Source organism: Myotis myotis, unplaced genomic scaffold (assembly GCF_014108235.1).
Source record: "Myotis myotis isolate mMyoMyo1 unplaced genomic scaffold, mMyoMyo1.p scaffold_m19_p_5, whole genome shotgun sequence".
NCBI lineage: Eukaryota > Metazoa > Chordata > Mammalia > Chiroptera > Vespertilionidae > Myotis > Myotis myotis.
In genome coordinates, this window is record NW_023416357.1 from 1,061,867 (window position 1) to 1,078,179 (window position 16,313).

The window sequence follows — 16,313 nt, forward strand, 5'->3', positions numbered from 1 at the left end:
TGGGAGGCTCAGGTGTCCTTTACATCACGCCTCCTCTCAGGACAGGTGGGCACAGCCGGCCAGCAGGTCTCAGCTAGCGCAGCCCTTCGGGTCTGGCAGGGAGTGGGGACCGCATCCATTCTCAGCTCGTGATGATCCCTCCGCTTCCCTCTTAAACCCTCACTGCAAACCCTCGGGCCTGCGCTGCCCAGGCCCCGAGGAGTCGTGGCGACTGTTCCTGGTCAAACCCTGCCCGCCCCGAGGGGTCACTGCCCTCTCCCTTCCGTGGGGGGGAGGGGACTGTGGAAAGCCAGCAGCACCTAAGCCCACAGCTGAGAGCCCCCGCCGGGCGTGCATCTTCAGAACCAGGTGCTCCCAGCTGCTGAGAACGGAGCCCACAGTGTGCCCAGCAGCTGGGCGCGGGCCTGTCTCTTCTGAATAAGCACAGCCACACACAGTTTTCTATTGAGCTTTTATGTCCTCACTGGGTAGAAATTAGACCAAAAACGTGCTTTTAATGAGCCCAGATTTGCCAAGAGGCGCTCATAGGAAACCCAGATTTCTCCCTCGTCAGGGTCCTGAGGCTGCGCTGTCAGGCAGGCGGCCGGGAGGAGCGCTCAGGGCTCGGTGGGAAAGGGGGTGCAGAGAACCCGCTGGGGGGTGAGGGCTGGACTGCAGCGGCGCTGGCTTAGGCAGTGACTACACTTACCTGTGAGTGAGCCGAGGCAGTGGAGCCCCCGGGTGTCAGTTGCTGAGCATTAAGCCGACTTGCTCTAGACAGGCTGGCGGGGGAGGCTCAGCCCAAGACGCACTGTCAGCAGCGCTGGCCTCCGCGCCTTCGTGTGAGCCCCGGACAGACTGCGGGGCTGAAACCCTAGTCCAAAGGCGCCCTCTGCCCTGGGACACGGGTGAGGCGGCGGCCTGCGGAGGCAGTAAATCCTGAGAAGTTCCTGGGTAGTAGTTTGTTTTGTTCTGCTTAAAAGGGTGAACTTTTAGGACGCTTGCCTGAAGCCTTATTCCATATGTGATAAAAATATCGGCTATTTAATGACTGATATTTAATGTCTGCGGGTCATTTGAGACACACCAGCCCTGTAGAGGCCAGGGGACACCTGACGTGAAGTCATTTCAGCTGCATGTTGACACGATCTCTCTGTTAGCTCTACCTTCAGGCCAGGATGCGGGCGGACTGGGCGAGGCTCCTGCGGCCCACACTGCAGTTCGGCCTCGTGGCCACGTCCATCTATGTGGGCCTTTCTCGCGTGTCCGACTACAAGCACCACTGGAGCGACGTGCTGACGGGGCTCGTCCAGGGGGCGCTGGTGGCCGTGCTGGTGGTGAGTACCAGGCGGCAGGCACGCCTGCGGCGATGGCACGTGGCCATTGAGTGGAGAGACGTCCTGTGAGACCGTGGTGGCAGGGCGCATGCCCGCCGGGGTCGAGGCCAGAGTGCAGGGCTGCCCAGTCACGTCAGGGTGGCCACGGATGGACGCCAGAGTCCCCGTGTGCTCCTTGTGAAAGGCTCCGACTACAGCCGTCTTCTTGTTGGTAATGAATTGGAAAAAAGCAAATTTACATGAAGAATAACAGTTGCCATCAGAGTGAGGCTCTTTGCCCCCAACATAAAACGCAGCTCCACGGGATGAATCCCGTGGACAGACATGCCTGGTAGCATGATGGCTGTGCCCTTAGTCCTACCCATAATGCGTGTCCTGCTCTCCAGAGTCAGTTCTGCACACGGCTTGCTGAAACTTTGCCTATGGCTTCTAACCTTATTCTGAGTATAATCTGTTCCCTGTAGGTGGTGTATGTATCAGATTTCTTCAAGGAGAGAAATTCTTTTAAGGAAAGAAAGGAGGAGGCTTCTCACACAAACCTGCATGAAACGGCCTCGGGGGAGAATCACTTCCGGAACAATCAGCCCTGAAGGCGCGAGGCCCGAGGGAGAAGGGTGCTGCCCAGAGACGAGGGCGCGTCCGGTGTGCACAGCCCGGGAGGGACTCTGCTGCTATCCCCACGCTCACTTCCCTGTGTGTACATAGTTCCCCAACACGGCGGCTGTCCAAGCTCCAAGTCCACGAAGAAATGTCAGCCTTTCAACATGCCTCACCTGTACATTTTTATTAAAAACGCAATGCTATGTACAAATGTCTGCCATGGTGCTTGATTCAAATGACGTGTGTTCATGTCTGAGGACAACTGTCGGGGGAGGGCGAGCCGAGCGCTGCTCGTGCATGTGGTCATCTGCCACCCGACAGGAGGCCGACGGGCCACCCCACGTCCTATGGCTCCTACAGGTAGAGGCTGGCGGCAAACACAATGTCTCTCTTGATTTTGGTGATTCCTGAGGAGAGAACACGGCTCAGTTTAGCCTTTGAGGCCATGAAGAATGTCATCCCCCCGTTGTAGAGATAGCACACGACGCTGCTGGTCTGAATGAGACCTGGCGAGTTCACAGCCCGCTGAGAGGGGCCACCTGGAAACCACACCCTGGCCTGATGCCGTGACTTTCCCTGTGCCCCAGTGTGTGTGTGTGTCCCTCCTGTGCCCCAATGTGTGTGTGTGTGTGTGTGTGTGTGTCCCTCCTGTGCCCCAGTGTATGTGTGTGTGTGTATGTGTGTGTGAGACCCTCCTGTGCCCCAGTGTGTGTGACCCTCCTGTGCCCCAGTGTGTGTGTGTGTGTGTGTGTGTGACCCTCCTGTGCCCCAGTGTGTGTGACCCTCCTGTGCCCCAGTGTGTGTGTGTGTGTGTGTGTGTATGTGTGTGTGACCCTCCTGTGCCCCAGTGTGTGTATGTGTGTGTGTGTATGTGTGTGTGAGACCCTCCTGTGCCCCAGTGTGTGTGACACTCCTGTGCCCCAGTGTGTGTGTGTGTGTGTATGTGTGTGTGACCCTCCTGTACCCCAGTGTGCTTGTGTGCGCGTGCACGCATGTAGGAGTGGGGTCGGGGGTGTCTAAAAATATCCCAAAAACCTTATTTGGGGAAGGACTAAACTGTCAAAAGAAGTTAGATGACCCAAAAGCATGAATTTTCAACCTGAAGACACTACATTTTCAATAGCCATGTGAAATTCTTTCTGAGGCAGGACCAAGATTTACTTTTACCCAGTTCCCATGATTAGACCTAAACCGGAGTGACTAGGTCTCCTCTCGGGCACACGGCGTCAGGCCATGTCTGCAGGTGTCATGGACACAGGTGGCAGCAGAGGTTGTGGGGTTCTTTGCTCAGCCCCACGTGGGCCAGTGCTTGGACCCTGTGAGCCCACTGACAAGCCTGGCCCCCCCCACCCTCTGGCTCTAGCCGTCCTGTCTGGAGCTGGACTCCCCGCTTCCTTCCACCGTCTACTCTACAGACGGGCCTGCAAAGCAACAGCCAACGGCCCGGGAGAACCCCCGTCTGCCCAGCACTCGTGACGGCAAAGCTTGCGGGTCATCCTGAAGGAGGCGAGGGCGGGCCACACACTCATCTCTCCCGCCACCATCCCCTCCCGCGCCCACTCGGCTCCAGCACACGGGGCTCTTGCCAGCACTCACGTGCACCAAGCCTGGGTAAAGGGCCGTGTCGTCCAGCGTCCCCTCCCCCTGGCCCCGCCCCCCCGGCCATCCTCTGTGGAGGGCTGGCTTGTTATCTGTCTCCCGCGCTGGGACAGGAGCTCCAGGCAGGCCGGGCCACCCCTGCCGTGTCCCTAGTGCGGGCACCTGAGGGGCACATAAACATACATCATCTTAAAAACTTGACCCAGACACTAAAGCTTTACTTAACCGCCACTAGAGGGCACTCGTGGCCACCCAGGGAGACGGGATGGACAGGTGCTGTGGGACAGCAGGCACCAAGGGACACTGACCTTCCGCGAACTTGTTCTCCAGCTCCGTGTTCCCGATGGCTTTCGCCGCCTGACACATCTGCCTCAGCAGCTCTTCCAGGCGCCGCATGCAGCGGATGATGCTGCCTGCGGAGAAAGGGGACACACTTGTTGGGGGAGGCAGCCACGGCCGGCCTGGGGAGGAGGCCATGCGGAGAGCGTGGGACACAGGCCCAGGGCGAGAAGGTGCAGAGAAGGGCCCTCCCATCCTTGCTAAGGGCCAGAGTCCTGGGCCTCCATCAAGTGTGAACACCTGCTCCTGCACAGGCACCTGAACCACAGCACAGGCCCGGGGCAGGCGAGAGCAGCTCTGGGCAGAGGCCAGCAAGGACAGGGCTGTGGGCAGCGGCCGAGCCCGAGGAGGGCGGCCTCCCGAGCACCTGGGCACCATCCCGTCAGGGAGGCACGGATTCTAAGCAGGGGTCCGGTCTGCCATCTGAAAGGCGCAGTTATCATTCCTCTGGCGTCTTCCCTCGGGCTCTCCCCACCCAGAGGACCAGCCGCTCCCATGGGACTCGACCTGAGACAAGTGCTTGCGTCAAAGCTGCGCTGTGCAGGCTCCCTGGGCAGCCGTCAGCAGGGCGGCCTGGGCGCACGCTGAGAGCCATGGCCGGGATCCAGCCTGAGCACTGAGGAGCCTCAGCTCTGAGGAGGCCACTGTGACTCACGCCTGAACTGGGGCCCATGAGCGTCTACCGAGTTTGTGCACGGTGCTGAGGGCTTTCCCTTCCAGCGCCCGCACGTGGCTGCAGCACAGAGATGACTCACCCAGCAGAACGGCCTCTGAGCTGAGACCCAGGCAAACACAGAGCCATCTCCCTCACGGCAGCGCAAAGCAGCCCAGTGCCAGCACAGGCAGAGTCCTCCCTGCAGGACACCCCGGGCCAGACCAATGAGATGAGGATGCAGTTCAGGAGACTGGTCACAAGACGACGACAGCACGAGGTCACCTGACAGACAATGGGGAGCACCACCCCTCAAACAGGAGGGTCACCTGCTTAGGCCTGGTTTGGAGGAGTGAGCGGAGGCGCCAGGACCAAGAGGAAAAGGACAAGGCAGTGGTTTTGGGGGACGCGGGTTGTTACACGGTCACTGCCGTGGCTGCCTGTGTCACCACTTACACCCTCAATGTGACCCCAAGTTCATCCCATTGCATTCCAGTCGCACATTCTCTTCCCAGCTGACACCGTCCTGGTGGATGAGGCACCACAATCTACGTTTTCACCCCACGGACATGTGGGCGACGTGCCTGAAGGCAGCTGTTCTGGAACAAACCACCCTTCTCACCGAGGACGGAAAGGCACACGCCTCCCCAGCAGCATCTCGCCTCCAGCTTTCCGGCATCCCGAGTGCCGCGCAGGGCCCGCCCTGCCTCCTACCCACCGGGTTCTAACGGTCTGCCCTGAGGTCAGCATCACGAATGTGCGTTCCTGCAGTGAGCGCGGGCGTGGGCCGACCCTTTCTGCAGGAGGCTCTGCTGTTCACACTGGGGCTCAGTAACTCATCAAATGAGTGCGTGCCAGGTCTCATTCCTAAGTCACTTAGTACCAACTGTGCCCAATTTAAACACAGAGATGATACATATTAATAAAAGTCACTGTTATTTTTAGTAAAGTATTTCTAAAAACAAGTCCAGTGGAAAGTCCCTCATGACTCAGGGGCACCCGGCCTCAGGGACACCACGCCAGATGAAAGGCATCTGAGAAGAGTGTGGTGGGCGGGTGTGGAGCACATGGGGCCGGAGGGCAGCGTTTCAGTAATGGTCCCGATGGCATTGCCAGTGCAGAGCGAGTCCTTCATGTTCGGTGGGTGCAACCGTGGCTTTTACAGACAGAAACGGACAGTGACAGGCGCTGCCTCAGCGGCAATGGAGCCACTCCATGCGTCAGCCAGCAAACCACAGGCTTCAGCCTCTGCACTTTCTAGAGTGCTGTTCACATCGAGTTCGACGGAAATAAGAAACAACTACAGCCTATCAATTGTTTCAGGGTGATAAGAAGAGATCATTATTTACATAAGTCTTCAAAATTCCTCAAATGAACCCCAGTACACAGACATCCCTCAAACACATGGTTAATCATTACGATTTAACCCAGCTAATGCCTAAAAAATACTACTTCTTGAAATGATCAAAACCTTTTCTTTTCACATAAAAAGAAGATTAAGAATCTAATTAGAAACAGATAAATACGGTTTGAGCGCAGCACATTACAAAGTTCCAAGGCGCGCTGTGCTATGGCGAGCGCTCAGATTACTGTGTTTTTCCAACTATATAAAGATGGGCGATGACAAGACGAGGAGCGAAGGGCTGTTCTGCAACGGGAGAACGAATAACAACCTGGTAAACGGGGGGGGGGGGGGGGGGGGGGGGTCACTGTGTTCAAAAAAGGAAATACTATCCTAAGTAAATCAAGGTCTTCAGCTTTTTGTTCCTGTTTGATTAGCCATTTTGTTTTAAGAGTTAATATATAGTCTACTCCAATTTTAGAAAAATCTGAGTTGATATAGTGGTACCCAGACCAGAAAAAGAAAACTGTACTGACATTAGACCAAACTTCAAACTGAGATCCTCAAGCAAACGGTGACGGGGAACGGCTCCAGGAAGGGCAAGGGCGGGAGGCGGCGGGAGGCTGCGTGCTGTGGAAAGGCCGACTCACAGGGCTACTCTGGCCTCAGCCTCAGCAGGTCCAGGCATGTCTTTCCGACTGTGAGAACTTTTCCATCACATACAAGAACAGACACATTTTACAGCCCTGTGAACCCAGAATTTTTCTTAAAACAAACAAAGCCTCCTCTGCTTTACGAGCCACGATTGTTAAGTCACCGTGTCTGACTTCTTGGAGGAGCACATCCCATATAATAAAAGGCTAATATGCAAATCGACTGAACGGCAGAAGGACCCGTCACTATGAGGCGCACTGACCACCAGGGGGCAGACACTCAGTGCAGGAGCTGCCCCCTGGTGGTCAGGGCTCAGCCAGAAGCCAGGCTCAAGGAGCAGCGTGCAGGCGGGCAGGAAGGAGCGAGGGCTCCCGGACTGCGAGAGGGCACAGGCCAGGCTGAGGGGCTGAGTGCAGGAATTTGACCTCCCAGGATCGCCTGTTCATCACAAGCACATGCAGTGGCTTTGGCAGAGATTACACATTACAGCCGTTTCCTAAGCACCTAAACGAGCGGACGATGCCTATTACACAGGGTGTGTGGAGAGTACTGTCTTCCTGCGTAGGCAGAAGATTCCACTTTATCACCAAAAATTAATGTTTCATTAAGACAATGTCACCCTGGCAGGTTGCTAGTCACCCAGGTTAGACGACCTCAGAGGGGGAAAGAACGAGGAGGCCAGAGCGGAGCCCAGAAGCAGTAAGCTCCCAGGACAAGGAGGTTCTGACCGGCATCAAATACATCTAGGTCTCAGTTGTCTCTCAGCTCCAGGCACAGAAAAAGCAGCCAAACCAGACAAGTGCCGCCCCAGCTGACCTCAGGACCAGCTGCACTGACTGATGAGCCCCTGGTACCGACCAATCAGCAGAGACCCACATCCTGAGAGGACACACCTGGGAGCTGATGCAGCGTCTATGGAAGTCCTGCCCTGGGACCGCCCCGAAGATCCCGTCCTCACAGGCCCTTAGGACAGAGGCCCCAGGCACTCTGGGACCCCTCCTCCCCACACTGCTTCCCCCAGGGCGTTGCCTTTACCCTTCTCTCTCCTAAGGTCCAAGGCCCCTTCTGTTGCCTTTGTCACCTGTTTCCTGAGCCCATTCCTTCTCCCGTTCACTTCTACTTCGGACTTTCTAAATAAACTTTCTCTTATTAAAAACAAACAATGCCACCCTGAGTCCGAACGTACCCTCCATCAGAAAGCAGTGTCTGCATAAACACTGACCCATACCTTCAAAGACATCTGTCATTTTGCAGATGTGGGCAAATGTCGCCCCCGTGGCCCAGGTGTGCACTACATCCATTAAGTGAGGTTTGAATGAGCTCAGGTAGGTTTCCTCATCAATTTCCAGTTTGGCTTCTGCTGAAACTTTTGCAATTCGTTTAGCACATTCCTTTGAAGATAAAAGATACACTTACAGTTGACTTGTGACCTCCCACCTCACCTCTTCATCTCCAACGCCAGCGTTCCACCAGGTCCCCTCTTCTCACCCAGCACGTGCCTGCACGTTGGATATGCTGCGGCTCAGCAGCCCCAGTGCCTTTCCATTGTTAAGTGAACAGACAGCAACGTTTCCCCGTTACGTTGAAGTAATATATCAAGATCATGATTTTCACCAAAAAAAAAAACCAGCAACTGCTGGAGCATTTGAGATTTTGCTCCCCAATATACCGGCACATCATCAGTTGACGCAAATAAATTCTTATAAAAAATAAAAAACAACCCAGAAACTATTCATGAAAATTATACAAGAGTAGCACTTAACCAATCTCTACTTGTTTCATTAACAAAACAAAAACAGTAATAAAACAGATTTAGAGAAACACATCATATGGCAAAATAATGCTTCCCCCCCCCAATAAAGCTTCAAAAAATGTAAATCTGAAGATTTTCCTTGCCTATAATGAGAAGTTTAGATTCGCTCTTTTATCCTTGGTAATTAGAAGGTGAAAAGCACCTGCCGCTACAGAAACGCCTGGGTTCTGGCAGGAGCAGGGGGGGCTGCTGCCTGCTGCACCAGGGGCCCTTTTCTCTGCTGCACTTTTCATTCCTCCCTTGCAACGTCTCACAGTTCGTCCTTCCCTATCTTCTGTAAGACACTGAAAGGTGGACAAAAATCAATTCTCCCCAAGGAAACAGTAACGGACACAAATTCATTACTCTAAGTTACTGTGACTTTGAGAAGCCAGAGATAAATAATTTCTTAGGATAAAACAGACTTTAAAACTCTGTTGTAAACTAGAATAGAAGAGTAAACTAAAAGATAAAGCTAACTAACCCTAGTCCATCAAGACGGCGTTCTTAGCCTCGAGGAAAACGAGACAGACATGGACCTGCTGCTGTAGCATCTGCAGGGTGACTGTTAATCTGCCTCACAGCCACCTGTGCAATTTATTAACTTGTGAAAAAGACTGTTTAATTATACAGTAAAAACCACAAGTGACGTGCTATGCCGTAAGTAGCATTAACTGGTGAGATAACAGCACGTGACAGCTTCACCCCAGAATGACATGCCTCAGAGCAGCTGTTTACAACCTACTACTCGTAAACGGGCGGTTCAGAGTCCTACCTGCATCTGGCGAAGGGGCCCCGCCAACTGCTCGGTGAGCTTGGGCATCTCACTGGACTGGGAAAGAAAAGGAGGGTCGGCTGTGAGAACCTACAGCCACTCAAACAACGCTGACGCCATCACGACCCTGCGGACCTGTATTTCCTAATCAACTCACGTTATGGAAGCAAAAATGCCCCCTCACCCTCACCCCCAGAAGGCGCAGAGCGCTAACGAGCCACTCCTGTGCCCGGGATGGGGCCGAGGAAGAGCAGATACTGCGAACACACGCAGTTCAGTTACATCCAAATTGGCTGAGCTGTTTTATTGTAGTTTGATTTTGAAACACACCCTGCACTGCAACCTCCATCTGCTCCGAGAAAACCGACAACGCTCTCCACAACCAGCCACCTTAGGAACGGTGAGAAAGCTGAGCCCAGGAGCAACAAGACAGTGTTTCCCAGGAAGCGCCTCCTCCTGTGACCTCACTTCCAGGTGCCCAGCGAGGGCCGGGAGCAGGACCTGTGCTCTGGGCGCTGCCTCCTCACCCGGTCCCGACTCTGACCGGCCTCCTGAGTGAGGAGCCACTAGACCATGGCAGACTGAGAAGCAGCGTGTCTGACACCACCCACCCACAGTGAGGCTGGGTGTGCGGGTGAAGGGCCTCCAAAAGCAGGCAGCAGCATTAAGTTATGCTCAGAAGGCAAGTCTGAGTCTGTCCATTTCACCACAACAAAGTTTAAATCTGAAATGTGAAACATGCACGTGACCTTCTTAAATAAAACAGGTCACACTGGTTTTGGGGTGAAGTGCAGGTGGTCCCGTGGACAACTAGGTGCAGACCCAGCGGAGAAGCGTGGGCCAGCCCTGCACCCGGCCCAGGCAACTCCGCCCGCAGGAACAGGAGGGGGAGTGGCTTCCCAGCGACCCCCGCACTGGGAGGAGGGACAGTAACCCAAGATGGCCCTTTCATTTTTACTAGTTTTGCCAAATTTAACTTTCACTCATCTTTTTCTTTCTAGGGCTGTCTTCTAGGCCAGACCTTCAGCAAGGTGTCAGGTTATGGAACAAATTTTAAAACTTGGTATCTGATGAACGATCATCCAAAAATAAAATCCCAGTTCACTCTCCTTTCTGATAACATGCATCTAATTCTTACTCTACTTGGGTTAAAGTTGTACTGACTTCTATCTCACATTACCCATAACATGTCAATGGGGAGGAATTCTTTTATAACTGAACTGCCCGTAACAGCACTGCAGCCAAGTGACAGGCGGGGATGAGGGGCAGCTGTGCCAGGGGAGGAACTCACGTTCTCTTGGAACACGAAGCAGCTCAGCAGGGCGGTGGCCTGCTCCGCGGACAGGTCGTTGAACAGGCCGTTGAACATCATCTCGGTGAGCAGGAGCTCGTCGGCACTGCGCCCGCGGGAGAGAAAAGCGCCAGCATTAGGACGGGCACACACACACACACACACACACACACACCCTTAAATGGAACCTTTAACAACATGTGCTATTTGACCAAAGGAGTAATCAATGAGGAGTGACCAAGATTTACTTAAGGACCCAGCAGGTCATTATATTACCAATATACAAATAATAGAGTGGGCATTTCAGACAAAGACCCCGTTCTAGCAAATACCAAGCTGCACACATTCCCTGAGTTAAAGAACCGTCCCTTAACTCTCAGTAACCAGGAAGAGGTCATCATCAGCCGATTATTATCTGAGTCCAACCATCTTTTTAATTGTTCCTATCTCTCCTTTCCTCTCTAAAGTCAATAAAATTATATGTGTGTGTGTGTGTGTGTGTGTGTGTGTATATCTACCTACACTAATAAAAGAGAAACATGCAAATTGGTGTCACTCTGCTACACCCACCAGCCCATCAGGATGAGTATGCAAATTATCCCAACAGGATGGCAATTAATTTGCATATGTAGCAGAGCGAAGACTGAAGACAGCATAGAAGGAAGCCAAGCGCTGCAGAAGGGAGGGGCAAAGCGGCGGAGGAAGGAGCCGAGGCAGCGGACACGGGAGGGAGCCCTCAGCGGGCTTTGCTCCCTTCGCTGCTTCGCTCCAGCCGCAGGAAGCCCTATTCTTGCAGGAATCTTGCTGCAACGGGCCTCTAGTATAATAATAAAAACATACTATGCAAGTCGACCGAACGAAGCCAGGGCTGCACGAATTTCATGCATCGGGCCTCTAGTATATCCTACATATACATGAAGTTAAAAACTAAACTTAGGTTCCTAATGGTAACCTGAGAGGTCAAGATTACTTTTAATGCAGGAGGAGACAAGAAAGGTAATCACAGGGCAGTGACCTAAGAGCTTTACAGGTGATTACATTAAAAACGTTGACATTCTCAGATCAGAGAACTTCAGAGCAAGGTTCAGAAGGTCTTGGGGAAAATACACAGAATTAGCAGGACATGAGGGGGAGCACAAGAAAGGCCATGCTAAGCGACAGATGGAGTGAGAGACGTGGCCACAGGCAGGCTAGAGAGTGAAGGGGAAGAACACACTGAATTAGGGAGTTTATTCGAAAAGCAACAAAGAATCCCCAAGAGACTGTTACCCAGAGAAGAGGGGCACAGAAGGGTGTGCTCTGGAAAGAATACCGGGAGAGGGTGAAGGACGGACTGCAGAGGTGTGGGGGGGTACACAGGAGGGCTCATGCAGACCCGACTCCCGCAGGAGGCTGAGGACAGCCTGGGAGGATGTGAGGAGACGGAGGGGGAAGGAGTCGAGGATGCCTCCCAGTTTTTGCTTTTAGTGGCTGGGATTTATTCCGCAAAGCAGAGACCAGAGGGAGAAGCAGAAAAGGAAATGACTTTAAACTTTCCATTTTAAAATAAGATCAATGCCATTCTTCCAAGACCAATCCACAGCTGCAGACGCCGCAGAGATGAATGTCTACAGGATCAAGTCCTATATAACTTGACAAAGAAATGATTTCGGTAACGTTCATGCTGGCAGGTGAGCTGGTAGCAGTGCTGTGACTAGAGTTACCCTGGGTGAATTATTCACCGATGGTGCCTAGTTTCTTTAACTACCAAGTAGGAAAGCTGAACTGCATCACAGGTTGAAGGGAAAGTAGGAGCCTGTGGGCAAATATAATTTGAAGAAATGTGTTTTTATTTGCTCACACGGTGACTAAAACCTGACTGAATCGCTGTGTGAACATTGAAAAGTCAAGAGACTGCACCTCAAATCCTGGAGTGAGAGTCTGACAGGACATTATTCGGGGATGACCCCTGACTGGGTCTGGGCACTCCGGCCCATGGTGGCCGAGGACTGTTCCTCTCCAGCCTCCACCAGCTCCTGCAGAATCGGAACCAGACCCACAGGAACAGGAGCCGTCCCTACTAGCAATGGCTGACACCACAGCCACGGCCGCAGTCCTCTGGCCTCGTCCCTGAGGCCCCAAGTACAGAGAAAGCTGTTTCAAAGGGTCTCGTGTGGACTCACTAAGACGACGGGGCGTGACTGTGGCCACAGCACCATCTACCTCAGGCTGACAGCACTCGCCTGGGACCAGGAAGCCAGGCTCAGCCGCCAGCAGAGAGAATGACAGGACTGCTGTGGTTTCAAGCCATTTACTTTTCGGCCATTTGTTCTTTTACTGTTTTGTTTTGTTGCTTTTGTTTGTTGGCGGTGTTTCTGACGGCCATTTGTAAGCCATGGCCTATGATATTATGCGGCAATACCCTCCTGCAGCCCAAGATTTAACAAAATCTCCTGTACATATAGAAGAATAACAGTTATTAGACTAAGTTTCAAGGTGGGGAAATGTTCATAATTTTTGGTTTTTTTGTTCATCCTCACCTGAGAATATTTTTTTCACTGATTTTTAGAAAGAGTGGAAGGGAGGGGGGAGGAGAGAGAGAAACATTGATGTGAGAGACACACTGATTGGTTGCCTCCCACATGTGCCCGGACCAGGCGGGGGACCGAGCCTGCAACTGAGGTACGTGTCCTTGACCAGAGTCAAACCCAGGACCCTTGGGTGTGCCGGTCATTGCTCTAACCACTGAGCAACAACCAGCTGGGGCAAAAGGCCCATCATTTTAAAAAGGATAGCCTTAGCCAATCAACGTGTCTCTCTCACACTGATGTTTCCCTGTCATTCCCTCTCTTCCACTCTCCCTAAAACGAAATGGAAAAGTATCCTCGAGTGAGGATTAACAAAAAATAAAATATGAAAAATAGGTAAATAAAAAATAAAAAGGATACAAAATTGTGCATGAAATAAGATTTAAAGTACGTAAAAACCCCACGTGCATTAGAATAAGTAAAAAGGAAATACTTCAAAATGCCAAAGCTGTTCACGTCAGTTCACGGAATCCAAGAGACTGAAGCGCTTTCCTCTTCTCAACTCCCAATGTCACGGTCACCGCACTTCACGTGACAGTGCTGGCAGGCGCCAGCCCTCAGGCAGCTCCTCCTACCAGACGAACAGCCCACCGCGCCGCCTCACCTGCTGATCTCACAGGCCACTCGTCCCTTCATCTCTATGACGTCGGAGGAAGTGGCAAACCCCAGGCGCCGCAGCACGCGTTTGCGACACTTGAGTTCATCCATCTGCAGGACTGTTCTTGCTTTCTTGAGTTCTCGCTTTGCAGATTTAATATCTATGGCGATCTAAGGCATCCAGAAGTATAAAGGAAGCTCAGTAAAGTGGACAAAGTAAAATGGGACTTACTCAGGTCACAAACACATTCCCCCAGGACGCTCCGCCACACACTTCCCTGTCAGAGCCCTAACAGGAAGAGGGACATAGGAGTTTCTTACGCTGCGCTCCTGGACCTTCCACTAGCAGTGGTTCTCAACCTTCCTGAGGCCACAACCCTTTAATACAGTTCCTCCTGTTGTGGTGACCCCCAGCCATAAAATTATTTTCGTGGCTACCTCATAACTGTAACTTTGCTACTGTTATGAATCATAATGTAAATATCTGATATGCAGGATGTATTTTCATTGTTACAAATTGAACATAATTAAAGCATAGTGATGAATCACAAAAGCAATATGTAATTATAGATGTGTTTTCCGATGGTCTTAGGCGACCCCTGTGAAAGGGTTGTTCGACCCCCAGGTTGAGAACCGCTGCACTAGAGGAAGACTAGGGAAACTGTGAAATTATGGAAAACACAAACATCCACTGACAGCCGGAGCAGAGCAAGGAGGCGAAGGGTCAACAGCTTCAGGAGGCGGCACGAGAGGAAGGGAGGAGCTGCGCAGCCACTGGCTGGTGAGGAAGTTCAGGAGGCAGCCAGGTCTGCGTGATCTCAGGGCTCCTTGACACGCTTGCCCCTAAAGAGGCAAGTCCCACAGCTCCAGCCCCTCGTCCTCAGGGAAGCAGGGGGAGCGGAGAGAACAGGGACAGGACTCTCATCTCTTGACCACCTCGATTTCCCCCATGATCCTTGGGGTAAAAGTGTCCCTTCGCTCTGTCCTCAAATTACATCACAAACCGGGAAACGGCTTCAGCAAAGAGAACAGGTCTTTATCCTACAGACAGAGACGGAAGCTTCAAAGTACAAGGACTTCGAGACCGTCCTTGAGAGGGGGCGAGTTTTAAGGTTTAGCTAATCAGTAACTTACAAACGCTTCTGCTGGGACAAGAGTGTGATGGAAACCACAGAATACTGAAGCAGAGGCTCGGTGCTCAGAAAAACACTGACACGAAGACAGGCTAGGGGCTGGGAAGCTGGATTTTGCAGACTATATATTAAGCTTCAGTTTAGGAGTAGCTATTCTGAAGGCAATGATGGTGGCCAATTTATTCACAACTAAGGATGTGCCCTATTTACAGTTTGCGTTATTATTCTCATAGAATCATACGTGGCAGTAACTAATATTAAATGCAGACCTTATGAAAACCCGTTACAAGCGTTAAGGAGGAAGTGACGTGTATAGGACAAAAGATTCCAGGTGCAGAGAGGTGGACAGTGGAGAGGGATGTGTTCGCTTCCAAAAGCTTTTTCTGAGTTCATTATTCAGAATGGCTCTAAGATCACCTTTTCTGCTTGGAGATTTCCGCTGATGAGCATGAAAAGCTGAACTACTAGAGCTTCGTACCACTAGGATGGCTACAATAAACGCAGACAATGACAAGCGCTGGACAGGATGTGAAAATGGGAATTCTCATAAACTGCTGGTGGGATGCAGTGCAACCACTTTGGAAAAGTTTGGCAGTTTTCTCACAAAGTTCACCCTAGAGTTACTGTATGGCCCAGCAGTTCGACCCAATGCCACCCAAGAGAGATGAACACACACATCCGTACAAACACTTGGACACGAATGTTCACAGCATCGTTCTTCGTGGTGGCCCAGGTGGAGAAACCCCCATGCCCATCGCCTGACGACTGGATAGCGCACTGCGGTCCCACAAGCCCTGGAGCCACGCCCGAGCCGGGCAGCACACGTGCCCTGCGGTAAAGCACAGATCCACGTGGCCACACGGAGAACCTTGCAGACATGCGCCAAGTGCAGGAAGGCCAACACACAAGGCCACACTCTGTACGCCTTTCCGAGATGAAACCTCCAATGCGGGCACATGGTAGAGGCAGAGAGCACAAGTGTGGCTGCTAGACTGGGGAGGGGGGGCGGGGGGGGAGTGACTAATAGTTGGTATGAGGTTTTTTGGGGGGGTGATGAAAATATTCCGAAACTAGACAGTGGTTATGGCTGCAGGGAGCTGTGAATAAATTAAAAACCACTGAATTGTGAGCTTTTTAAAGGTGAATATTGCCCTAGCTGGTTTGGTTCAGTGGATAGAGTGTCAGCCTGCAGACTGAAGGCTCCCGGGGGGTTCAATTCCAGTCATGGGCACATACCCAGGCTGTGGACTTGATCCCCAGTGTGTGGCATGCAGGAGTCAGCCAATCAATGATTCTCTCTCATCATTGATGTTTCTATCTCTCTCTCTCCTCCCTTCCTCTCTGAAATCAATAAAAACATTTTTTTTAAAAAGGCGAATATTATGCTATGAATTATATCTCATTAAAAATACTGCTGCCCTAGCTGGTTTGGTTCAGTGGCTAGAGGGTTAGTCTGCAGACTGAAGGGTCCCGGGTTCAATTTCGTTCAAGGGCATGTACCTCGGTTGCAGGTTCGATTCCCCAGGCCTGGTCAGGGCTCATGTGGGAGGCAACCAATTGATGTGTCTCTATCACATCGATGTTTCTCTCCGTCTCTACCTCTCCCTTCCACACTCTCTAAAGATCAACGGAAAAATATCCTCTGGTGAGGATTAA

General features: G+C 52.2%; 2 protein-coding genes across 14 annotated transcripts in view; one reads left to right on the plus strand and one right to left on the minus strand.

The window, feature by feature from the left end:
* Positions 1-2,128, plus strand: part of PLPP1 (phospholipid phosphatase 1) — a 39,535-nt gene extending 37,407 nt beyond the window's left edge. For 2 of the 5 annotated variants that reach the window (XM_036308533.1, XM_036308532.1), the window contains 2 exons: positions 1,140-1,316; positions 1,781-2,123. In XM_036308533.1, the coding sequence (XP_036164426.1) occupies positions 1,140-1,316; positions 1,781-1,906 (303 nt within the window). In that variant the 3' untranslated portion in view covers positions 1,907-2,123. Of the gene's footprint in view, positions 1-1,139; positions 1,317-1,780 lie in introns of all 5 variants that reach the window. The other 3 variants (XM_036308536.1, XM_036308535.1, XM_036308534.1) reach the window with 2 other exon arrangements.
* Positions 1-16,313, minus strand: part of MTREX (Mtr4 exosome RNA helicase) — a 58,112-nt gene that overhangs the window by 7,079 nt on the left and 34,720 nt on the right. For 5 of the 9 annotated variants that reach the window (XM_036308526.1, XM_036308528.1, XM_036308523.1 and 2 more), the window contains 6 exons: positions 13,532-13,695; positions 10,361-10,466; positions 9,070-9,126; positions 7,731-7,893; positions 3,824-3,928; positions 2,085-2,323 (listed from right to left, as the gene is read on the minus strand). In XM_036308526.1, coding sequence (XP_036164419.1) covers positions 2,271-2,323; positions 3,824-3,928; positions 7,731-7,893; positions 9,070-9,126; positions 10,361-10,466; positions 13,532-13,695 — 648 coding nt within the window. In that variant the 3' untranslated portion in view covers positions 2,085-2,270. Of the gene's footprint in view, positions 1-688; positions 2,324-3,823; positions 3,929-7,730; positions 7,894-8,398; positions 8,600-9,069; positions 9,127-10,360; positions 10,467-13,531; positions 13,696-16,313 lie in introns of those variants that run through there. The other 4 variants (XR_004967454.1, XM_036308525.1, XM_036308527.1 and 1 more) reach the window with 4 other exon arrangements.